The 12830-nt window shown below is 37.5% G+C and overlaps 1 protein-coding gene across 8 annotated transcripts in view; it reads right to left on the reverse strand.

Moving 5' to 3' along the window:
- Positions 1-12830, reverse strand: part of TENM2 (teneurin transmembrane protein 2) — a 2373952-nt gene that overhangs the window by 808750 nt on the left and 1552372 nt on the right. For 4 of the 8 annotated variants that reach the window (XM_075601894.1, XM_075601892.1, XM_075601893.1 and 1 more), the window contains one exon: positions 6468-6587. The exons of the other annotated variants lie outside the window; for them this stretch is intronic. In XM_075601894.1, coding sequence (XP_075458009.1) covers positions 6468-6587 — 120 coding nt within the window. The remainder of the gene's footprint in view (positions 1-6467; positions 6588-12830) is intronic. 8 annotated transcript variants of the gene reach the window in all.

Consider the following 12830-nt stretch of genomic DNA (forward strand, 5'->3'; position numbering starts at 1 on the left):
AAATTGATTAATCCAACCATAAACCATTAGATATACGATAGAGTAGAGTAGGATAATGGTCCTTCCCTGTGCCATACAAATAAATCAGTTTCAGACTATTGTAATTTTTTATTTTGAGACACTCAAAACTAGATTTTAAAGGACAAAATACAGTACCAGTCTAGTTAATAAAGTCTTCTGGCTGCAAAACTTGGGCAAACATGAGCACCATATTTTTCATGAAGTGGAACCCTATTGAAAGCTAAGGAAATGTTTTCTTTGCTAAATCTGGTGTGGATATTTTGTAGCCGATACAACCCCAAAGTACTCCAAGTCTTTACTGCAGTTTTTGCCCCAATTGCATTAGTGTGAAAAGAAGAAATGATGAAAGATGAAATGTTTAGAAATATACTCCACAGAAAGTAAGTGCATATCTATAGTGTTTGTTTTCCAGACTTTGAAGGTTATTTATAAAAGCTATTCACATGTAAAAGTATGGCAACACCTGTGCAGAAAAACACTTTGGAAGCAATGTATCAATGTAAAAAAAGCACAAAGAGAAAATGGTTTTGCTCCATTTTCTGCTTGTGGTTGTGTCGTATGTAAGAAAATATTTCCTACATGTAACGCAAATTGTTAGCAAATAATTGTATGCCACGTCAGACTAGGACCTATTTATATAAAGAATGAATGAGTTTCAAAGCAATCAAAGCTGGGACATCATCACAAAGGTGAAGTAATTAACATTGCTGTGGCCCGGACATATCTCAACAATAATTGACCATCGCTGGACAGAGATGGTACTCGACTGGATTCCAAGGAATATCAAGACAAAGACAATGACCAAGGGGAAGACCCTTCATCCAGCAATGGATTGACATGGGCTGCAGATTATTATGATGATATATATATTAGACATTGGTTCGTTACTTATTAGGAATGAGTCAGGCATATAACTGGGATTAGTTCATTGCTTTTGCTACCACCTTTTTTTTATTTAAAGCCTAATTACTTATTGTAGTTTAAATGTAAATACATATTTCTTTGCTTAGGATTCTGGTGCATTCTTTCCATCAAAAAACACAATATATATATATATATATATATATATATATATATATATATATATATATATATATATATATATTGTATTGTATGTCTTTATTTATATAGCGCCATTAATGTACATAGCGCTTCACAGTAGTAATACATGTGGTAATCGAATAAATAACAGATAATATAAATAACAGATCATGGGAATAAGTGCTTTAGACATAAACATAACATTAAGGAAGAGGAGTCCCTGCCCCGAGGAGCTTACAATCTAATTGGTAGGTAGGGAGAACGTACAGAGACAGTAGGAGGGAGTTCTGGTAAGTGTGTCTGCAGGGGGCCAAGCTTTATGTATCATGTGTTCAGAATGTTCACAGTGCTATTCGTATGCTTATATATATATATATTGACAGAGATAAATACCAACATAGACTGCACATTTACTGCTGAAGTATTCTACATAGTAATGCACTGCAGGTCATTCCAAGGTTGTCTGGGTTAAAGTTATTTATTCCAGTCAAGAAAATGACTTGGTTATTGGTAATTGGTCTCCTTTGTGCATCATGATTGAGGTGTCACATTGCCATCAAAAATCACAATAGCCACTTCTATACTCCAAGGACATCTATGTCACTTACAGTCCAGCCTCATTTGCTACTCTTAAATGAGTCTAATGTTATTGTTGTTATTGCTCTATATCTGTGAAATACATTTTAGATGCTGAGTCAAAGAGACGTCTTGGAGTCAAAGTATTAAGAATACCCTTAATAGAGTCTGTGTGATGCAAGCTGTTTGTGATTAGAGAATAAATCAATTCTTTAGCATTTTCATCAAGTTTTATACATCAGAAGCAAGTTTCTTAATGAAATACGTTTATTGTCGGGTTAGACAAATTACATTTTAGGGAGCTGAAAAATTCCAGTTCTGGGGCAGATTTGGCCAAAGCAAAAGATTCTATTAAAACCATGGGCTTTTTAACTTCATTAAATCAAATGTTGTTTTTGTGCCACAGCTTTACAGTCATGAGACTTTGGGTAATAATCCTAAATGCAGAAATACATACATAATCAAATTATATATTTTTTTCTGACATACTAGCTGAGATTTATAAATGGATAAAATGCTAAAACAACAACTGCAATCATAATAGTTTAATTTCTTCTGCGCCTGAAGTGTTCAACTGAATGCCGAGTCTAATGCATGTTTGAGGAACAATGTACTCTCATCCCAAGATCTCGTACTCTTGAAGAGCGTTGGCTGCTCTTGTATTTTTGCTAATGTTGCAAATGTTACTTTTAGAGCGACCAAGATTAAGTTGTAGCTTGAGGGTTGTGTGATGGGATCACGTCATTTGTGATGTCATCAGTTATGTCATTGCTGATGTCATTTGTGATGTCATATGTGGCCAACACTGATGTCATTTGTGAATTGTATCCAAACAGACAAAAACCTGTTCCTTGATCTCAGTAACCATAATGCAAAATGTGGTAATGATATTTTAGGAGGTGTCCAAATGCATAGCAAACAGACAATAATGATCTAAAATATATAGTAGATATGTGTGTATGCATCAATATCAATAGTTCAAAAGGCTGGTGCTAGTCCCATATAAAATGCAAAAGGTACATTAACATCCAGCAGAACGGCAAGAAAGAGGCAGAACTCAGTAGTGGTAAGTATCAAAAAGTGTATTGAACAGACACATAAGAACTGACGGCAAGTGACTTCAATACCCATCACTCAAGTGCCCTAGAGCACACCCACTAATTAATTAAAAAACCAACAAAACGCGTGAAAATGCAGGTGAGTAACAAAATCATGGAAAACCAGCAACAGCCGTGATGGAGTCCTGCTGTAGGTCATAGTCCACTCACATGACTTAGTACCGGGAAGCGTCCTCAGTCGCCATGGTGATTGTGTAGCACATGCACAAATCTCAACAAGTGTTCCTTTGACCTCACCCTGCTGGTGATTGAACAATCCATTAAAGAATTGACAAAAATCAACAACAACCACCAACAACAAAACAAGTTATCATAACCTTACGAAAGAGGAACATCTGGCATTAAAATCCCTCAATAACAAGACGGAGATCATCATCAAACCAGCAGCAAGGGAGGTGGCATTGTGATGATGCTGTACTCTAATTATCACAATGAGATTCTGGGACAATTCGCTCATAGGGATTATTACAAAAAACTAGACGCGGACCCTACAGCCTCCTATAAACGTGAAGTGGTCTCGCCGGTACTGTATGCCCTGCCCAAATTTCACAAATCTCTAACAGCTCCACTGGACAGACCCATCATATCTGCCAGGGGATCATTGTGTCTCCCATTGTCACAATTTGTTGACTTTTACCTGCAGCCTATCATTTTCAATATGTCCTCCTACATTAGAGACACCACTGATTTCATAAATAAGCTGGAAGCTTACGGATATTCTCTTGGTAACCCTAGACATCTCAAGCCTATATACAAATATACCGCACCAGGAGGGTATGGAGGCAAATAGGAATCATCTTAGCTGCCCTGGCCAATATGTCGGACCTCCATCTGAATTCATAATGATTCTCATTGGCTTATACTCCACAAAAATTACTACAGATTTGAAAGATCGTACAACCTACAGCTGAGGGGAATGGCTAGGGGGTCTAATATGGCCCCAGCCTATGCCAACATTTTCATGGACACGTACGAACATACCCACCTTTTACATGATGCCCCACATGTTGAATGCATACTACACTATTCACGCTTCATTGACGATGTGTTTCTGATCTGGGGTGGATGCGAACAGGAGTTGCTTGAGTCCATTACGTATCTGAACTGAATACCATCAACTATACGGTTCACTTCTCATCACAGTGCAACAGAGATTATATTCTTGGATACCATAGTATGCAAACACAACAATACACTTTGTATAAGGATTCATAACAATGAAACAGACAAGCACACACTCCAGGATGTCATGAGTCACCACCCACCCCTGTTAAAGAGGGGGCTTCCCTTTTCCCAGATGCTACGAGTGCAGAGAATCACCAGTAACCCAGCAGATGTTGAAGCTGCCCTCCAAAAAATGGCTGAGCGTTTCCGCAAAAGAGGTTATGACCAGTCAGAAATTGATCAGGCACTCACGAAGGCACGGTTGCCCACAAGGGAAGAATTACTGAAACTAATGGTAAAAACCACAGAGAATAACCACTTTAACGTGGTTTCCACATACTGCACCGCCTCAGGCCATATCCAACACAGTGTAAGGAGGAACTGGAATATTTTGGCTAATGATAAATGTATTGCTAAATATTTTACATCTCCAACCCCTCTTCTGCTATAGGAGGGCTAGCAGTATAGGGAATTATCTCACTAAATCAGACTCAGTGGAGAAATATGCAACTGCCCCTACTTGGCTCACGAAGGCCCCAGGTGTACATAAGTGTAAAGGTTGTGTCAACTGCCAATATCTGATGCTAGGCAACTCATTCTTGCATCCCCACAAGGGTAATTCCATCAAAATAGTGGATTTCTTAAATTGTGAATCAAAATGTGTTGTCTATATCATTAAGTGTCCCTGTGGGCAATCTTTTTCTTTGGACTAAGTAAGTGGAACTCTGCTAACACATGCATTATCCATGTAATGTACTGGTTGTGTGTGTCACGTCACTATCACTACACAGTAAGTTAGTTATTTGATAAGGTTCAATCACTTTGGAAAAGACAGCTGAAATGCTGTAAATTGTGACAGGTGAAATTTGGAGGGCTCACTCAATATTGATTCTCAATGTAATAACAAGTGACATGACCTTTTGGAGGGTGTGAATTATGGCTACCACAACATCTGTGCCACATTCCATGCTGTTTTGTAATATGCTGTAGCAGCATGGGTCTGGCATTAAAGTTAAGCTTTATTACCAAGCAGATCACTCTATCTTTCTAGCGTCATTAAAAAAACACACACAGTTGTGCTATGAAACTGTGAGCATAGCATAGAGTCAAACAAGAATATAATATTTTACACAGGAAGAATAAAGGGGAAGAAAAAAAACATTCCAAAGATTGTAACTGTGAAAGCAAATACAAATATCACTTGTGAGCCTATTCATGGCAGGTGTGCAACCCTACTTTTTATCATTATCTCTTAGCGCTTTCACTGCAGCTAGGGATTCTGGGAAATGATATGCAAATGAGCACGCAGTGTCAACTTTTGCTTCAAATTAACAATGAAAGACAATTTGGTGATCCTACAGAGTTCCTTTTTAGGTAAGATTTCCAGGCTGCAAAACCAGAGGAAAAGTGGAGCACATATTGCCCTAGATTTACAAAGGAGAAGTAATCCTATTAAAATCATTTGGAGTTTCCGCTTGGCTAAACCTGGTGATTGTCATGATCAGCTTTTGCTTTGGTTTTGCAGCCAGCAGAATCTTTTTTTTAAAATTTTTTTAATCAATGTAAAATTTTGTATTTTATGGCTGTTACAAAATTACTAATAATTGATATATACTGGTCAATAAAAACAAAAAAACACCACATCACCCGGTTTGATATAATTTAAATGAAATCAGGTGTGCAACAAGACGTGCGTCAGAAGCCATAACAACCTTCATATACAGTATACCATGCACATTTATTAAGGTTTTATATTTCTCTTTAGCACAGACATTTTTACACATTAAATTAGTGGTTCCCAACTCTAGTCCTCAAGAACCCCTCCCCCAACAGGTTAGGTTTTATGGATATCACTGCTTCAGCACTGGTGGCTCGATCAGTGGGTCAGTCATTTTGTAGGGATATCCCTAAAACTTGACCTATTGGAGGTTCTTCAGGACTGGAGTTGGGGACCCCTATAATAAAACATTTAAAAAAAATCACCAATGTTAGTACATAGGCCCTTATGGTTCAAAAATATCAAGGTGCATTTCTAGGGTAAAACAACAGCACAATAGGAATTCGTCCTTGATGCTGTATATCTGGAGCAATGTCATCCCAGAATTGCATCAAATTTGCCTCAATACATATGCCACCATGGGGTATATTCTCAAAGCTCTGAGTACCAATCTGTGCGATTTGACACAGCAAGCCCCATTGATTCAAACTCAGAGCTTTGAGAATATGCTGCCTTTTCTTTGAGGTCTACGTATGTATGAGCTCGGTTTTTTTGGAGCAGTGCTGTGGCATACAGTATGTAAGAACAGTTTCTTACATCTGACGCAGAATTGTAGACTTTCGCCACTTTCGAGGCAGAGGATTTTGGTGGTGCAAATGAAAGGAAAAAATAATGGCACAGAGTGATGCAGAACGTTACACATCTCATTCAAATCTGTGAACCATGTAATTCCCCCCAACTCCTCCTACCGACACTCCCCAAAGAGCAAGATTGGGCAAACTACTGTGACTGAGCAAATATTGAATTGAGCAAAATACTGTGATACATACTGTAGGTGCAGGGCTTAAATATCCCAGTTGTGCTCCAAAATTGTCTTGATACATAGACACCTATGTTTGTTTGTTTGTTTTCTGGATCTTTTAAGTTTTGCCCTTCTTCACCCAAACATTCTGTGGAAGCAGAACATGAATTTGTGCAAGTTAAAAATCCAATTAAATGTTTAAAAGGTTCAGTCGACATGTTAAGAGCTTTCTGACAGTCTTGTCAAAATCATAAACATACAGAAATGATGAGCTCAAAACTACAAAATGATGGTTTAAAACGATATACATTTAAGAACTTGGTGCATTATTTTGTTAAATTATTCTATTAATATAAAATAAACCTACTGTATATCCCTTACTGATCCACATTAACTTCAATATTTGTTTAACTGTAATCTTTACAGATTATTTGTGTTACCTGCATGGTAGAATCCAGACTATGATAAAATGAAATTGGCAACATTATCTTCATTTCAAAGGATGGTTTGTTATTCTAGCAAAATTGGGCTGTTATGCCTGTACTTATTACATCACATCCAAAAGACAATTTATTACAGATAAGGAGGAAGCCTGATTGCATTAAACAATAGCTAAATTCACAGGCAAAGCAAATTATGTCAGTGCAGCAGTAGCTTTCTGTGTTTTGCTAGGCCAATTACGGATACATTATTAAAAATATGAGAATTAAGCAGCATTTACTGTGATTTTCATTTTTAATTGTAAAAACAATTTAAAACGGTTGCTAAATGTAGGTTCTCATTTACTTAATCATGTATGTATCACAGAATGAATGGGGTCTTTCTAGGGTTTGATAAAAGGAGTCAAAAGTCACAGAGATGTGTTATGTATAACAAGTTATATCTCTGTAACAATGGCAGCACGGGTGATTAGCTGTTCCATTCCATGCTTTCTCAAGCAGATGATAAGAAAACATGGTAACATGTATGGTCAAGTCATATACTTTATATGATATACTTAAATAAAACATTTTAACACAAACAATATATAACACCCTGTAAATGACGCCTCCAATAAATACTATGATATCATTAAAAAGGTAGGTTTAGTCAACAGTTGACAAAGTTGGGTAAACAAACACTAATTGGTCAATACATAAACACAATCACATACAGTTTTGGAAATGCCATTTTTGTCAAATTCATAGTTATGTAGGGTTTTCATATTATCATTAACCAGTTTCCAGAAGAATGGAGGGACTACTTCAAAAGAATATATTATTCTTAAAAACATATTATAAATTATTAAAAAATATTGTTAATTTTATTATTACTAAATACCCAAGTAATTATTATTATTATTGAAGTATTTAAACTTTATACTTATTACCATATACTGTATGTTTTGTCAATTGGATGTAGCATTGGCCACCCCTGACTTTTGTTGTATGCATTTGCCACGCTCAATAGCACTCTTTTTGACATAAATATATATTCATGATGTGGTGGGTGTAGGAGTTTGAGCTAGCTGGGAATGTGTGTGTTAATTTAATTATTATTATTATTATTTTTATTAGTGTGGGGATTTTGCTTCTTTCTTAAATGTATTTTAAAATTGATTCCTAATAAAAGTTATATTTTATTTCATTAGATTTGATCGCAGCTGTAGGGATCTTTATACTAGGGTTTTTTTCAACTTCAAAATAAACCTGAAATACATATACTGTATGCTGCTACTATGTTCCATATTATTCATTAAACGCATTTCTGTGGAACAATAGCCGCTTTCGCACTGAGTTTCATGCCGCCGTATTCATTAAGCCCTTATTGTATGTCTAAACTGTACATTACACTATTTAGTTCTGGCTGTGCAATACAATGGGATCTGCACATTTTCTGTGGAAATGAGGCACACTCACAAAATGTTATATTTACAGACTGTACATTAAACTGCGACTTTGCAGATGACCTGGAAAGCACGTTCAGAGATCTTGCCTCCCTCTGGTAGGTTAAATAGGCCTTTTTTTTTTTACAGAGGATATGCAAATGAGATTCTATGTGAACACACCTGAGATATCTGGTGAAATATGCTAATTGAATTATTTTAATATAGTTTCCATTTTTAAATGAGCATATGTTAACGGTATCTAAAGTTGAAGGCTTAAATTATTACAGTAACTCCTTAGTAACCTCACCTTACCCTAACTATGTACCCATTGTACACAATCAAATCTAATAAGGCATTGTCTTACTAACCATACCACCTCAACCCACAGGGTGCCTACCTGGACCCTTAATTATCTTTTCATCATCCAAGCTAAGCAGTCCAGACCTCTCTCCCTCTATATCGGGGCACTCGTGGCCCACATCTTCCCTCAGGCCCCCATGGCTTAATCCTACCTCCTCTCAGACTCCTGCAGCCCTGTCTCTCTGCTTATTGGGCATCCATTGTTCTCATACTCCTCCTTTCTTTCACCTGTTCCTCCATGGGGCTCTCTCTTAAAACTATGCAGGCCTCTGTTCCTGTCAGACACACGCATACCTCCCTCTCATCCTTCGGGCACCATAATCGTACGCCAGCCTTTATTCCTTCATCCCCTGCAACCCATCTATCTCACTTCCCTATTTCTCTACATGTTTAGTCACAGCACGTAACTTGTCAGGGGAGATAGGCTGATACAGACAGCCAGTTAAATAGTCTCTAGTCCATGTGAAAGTCAGTATGGAGATAGGAAACAGCCGAAGCTGATCCAACCAATCAACATAAACATACAATCAATGCTAAACCATATGTTATAGCTGGTAAAACAAACATGTACACTAATAAACTACATATATACTTGAACTGATAGAAAGTGTATAGCATAATTAGTATTAACATGTTATGTGGACCTAAAGATCTAGAGACTATTAGAGATTATCACGTGTGAATATACAGACTAAACCGGAGGATTAATTTGAGCCATCAATCACCTAATAGTTTATTAGTTAAAGTATGCTTGAAAAAGTAACTGACTCTATAATCCATCAGACAAAGTCATAAAATACAATATTTATATAAATAGCAATATCTGACTTCATGAAGAATTCAATGTAAAAAAAGCTCAGTTAAACTACTTTCTAGGAAAGATGAATAAGATACCAGAAGTTACTATACATAAAATAGTTAAGAATATAGATCTATAACAACCAAAGATAAAAAATTATCTATGTAATTAATAATATATTAAATAAAGCCTGACAAAAAATCAGGAACTGGGAACCCTTTATTTAATAAAACTGAGTAAAATTAATTAAAAGGAATTGAGGAAAAATAACTTTGATAATTACATTGGAAACTAATTAAACTAAATATGAAACAATCGATTTTTAATCAGGGACACGGAAGACCACGCAAAGCAACAACAGAATTTACTATGATGTTAGAATTTACCCCAGGACAAAATCAGGGACAGTGGACATGAACAGAGAGGCAAGGCAGAAAAAGTACTCAAACCAATATGCTGGTTTCAATACATTAATTTAGTACCTTAGGTGAAAGTGTGTCAAGCGAATAGATACAATAGGATTTCCTGACACATAGTGTCTTGAATCTGTCACCACCCAGTTTAGATGCGGGGACAGACTCAATACCCATAATTCTAAGACTTTATAAAATGCTTCCTGCACAAGTTCTGTTCCATAACCTTTATGGGGTGTAGTTAACCGGTGCATCATAGAAAATCAAGTCCCCTTAATAAATGATAAATTCTTCCGTTAGGACCACTCCAATGTTATAGTGAGCAACAATAAAGCACCCTAATAGGGCTGAGGGACTAGTACCTAGTGCTGACAAGCACAATAACAAGTACATAGATTGTCCCATCCATTATAAAGTATAAAGTAAAAATGTGCAAAGAAGACTCACTTTTTGCTTCCAGGCTTCTTCAATAGAGCAGTCCCATCGGGTATCCTTAGCAGCGTGCAATCCACCAAGTGAGGTATGTAGAAAGTAGGTAGACAAAGGCAGTGCACTGCCTGAAAAAATGGAGGAGGCTCACGTGGCAAAAAAGGTTCCTTTATTGGATAAAAGGATCAAACATAACCCCTGGATATCACAGCAAACGCACTGCCTTTGTCTACCTACTTTCTGCATAACCTTTATGTGTAAAGTTATCAATCAGTTGATGTGACCGCACTTCAAAAGTGTGGTCAGATGAGCAGTTTCTTCTTGCTTGTTGAATTGGCTCAGGGGTATATTCCGGATCCATTTCGGATGATGACTACTCATTGCATGTAGATAGCTGTTAACCGCCACACTTTTGAAGTACACTTTGGTGTTGATAATCACGTCACTATCAACTGATAGTTCAAGATCAAGAAAACTGCATCACAAGAGCTCATCTGGTGGGTGAATCTGAGGCCCAGATCTTTCTGATTGAAGTCAACCAGGACCTGTTTGAGATCACTCCCATCTCCATCCCAATTGATTAGGATGTCATCAATGTACCGGCCATATAACACCAGGACCGCCACTAGCCGTCCATTGGACCAGATGTACTTGGTTTCCCAAAACCCCATAAAGAGGTTTGCATAGCTGGGGACGAACCTGGCGTCCATAGCCATACCACAGGTCTGGAGATGGAAGTTTTCACCGAAAAGGAAATAGTTATGATTAAGAATGAAGACAGTAAGGGAAAGAATAAATGCAGAAAAGAAGCAACAAGCATCTGGAGCAGAAGCACAAAAAACGGCAATGATTGAAAGTTAAAACCAATGGTCAGGAAAAAAGGGGGGGATTTATTGAAAACCACATCTGAGACAAGCAGTCCCCATGTTCTCTCTTCTACGCATTTCACACCACTACGGCGCTTCATCAAGGAGTGGGGAGCATGAGACTGAAAATACATTATAAAGACAAAAAACCCAGCCAAAGCGCAGGTGCATACAATGAAATGCTAAAAACATGAAGCAACCAATCATGGTCCTATGGGTGTTACCCTCCGGGACCTATAATAGTGCTAAGCAGAGTGAACAAAAACAAACCATGGCATTTATTACTAATAATATGTAAACATTCAAAGAGAATTCAATGAAAGCTAAACGTATATACTCAGCAACACAAGAGGAGACACGGTGTTGACAGATAATGAAGAGAAAAATATCTCTAAAGAAAACAATGTTATTGAGATCAGATAATAATTATCTGATATCTCCATGTTATATATAAGATGCTGAAAGTCTGTATCCACTGAGCTTATAGTTAAGGAGTTAAAAGCATATCTCCTCTTCATTGCTAATGGAACTATAATGACTCATATACTTATTAGGGATAGAATAATTTACATAGACTAATCACATATAGTCAAACCTTGTAATATAAATGTTAACAATGGTGTTAGTGTAATAGTCATGATAATTCAATACCCGTGAGTATATATGTTCAATATCATAGAAGAAATTGGTCTAAAGAAAGACCAAAATATCCGGAGCTCTAAAAACAGTAATAGTGGTGTCACGCTGGAATCAAATGCTGTAATATAAAGACATATGTCCAGTACTTGAAGGGTCTATGATGAAAGTCTGCAAGTGCGTGGTTTGTAAGTGCTTTTTTCAAGTGCTTTTTTCAATGTCTCAAGCAAAATGGCAATATAGGGTTAAATTCAATAACCACACGTATACAGCAGGCAATGGTTGCTTTACTCACGCAACTTCAGACCGGTAAGACCCAATCAAACCGGAGCCCCGATCCTTCACATTTGGTGGCAGTTCCCCTGCGAAGATCCTGGAAGTAGGTAAGTGCGGCGTCACTCGTGGTAGTATTCACCGGTGTTGGTCAGGCGATCACGCTGACTCCATAGCACCCTGCGTGATGCCGTCACCGTCCATATGCGCGTCCTTCTCAGCTCAGGAATCGCCGAAATCCTCCAAAGGGTAGGTTGCCGTGCAACAAAGGAGCTGGAGCGGGGCGTGAACAATAAGGCAGGAAAAACCTCTGCACAGCGTATCCAGACTGGCGTGCATCCAGGCAGGTAATCAGCAAGAGAGTATATCCACAGAGGAGCCGAAGCACAGCCACACCAATGGAGAAAAGGACACGAAAGTTCTTTCAAGAATTTATATATATATATATATATATATATATATATATATATATATATACACACACACACATATATGTCATTAAATTATATATATTGTTGGATTATATGTCAGAGCGCCGGTTTGCTAGCTGGAGTGGAACGTTAAGAAATGGACATGTGGTTTGGCCTTGGTGGAGCCTGGGAAGGGAGTAGCAACACATTGGCTTACAGCGTGTGTTGCTCTAACCTTTGGTTTTATTACTGTGAATGTGCCCACTTGGCAGTAATGTCAGTGGCTGGCATGTGGTTTACGTTTATGTTATAATATGTTATATATGTGAATGCATTAA

The sequence above is a fragment of the Ascaphus truei genome, chromosome 5 (genome assembly GCF_040206685.1).
Source record: "Ascaphus truei isolate aAscTru1 chromosome 5, aAscTru1.hap1, whole genome shotgun sequence".
NCBI classification, from domain to species: Eukaryota; Metazoa; Chordata; class Amphibia; order Anura; family Ascaphidae; genus Ascaphus; species Ascaphus truei.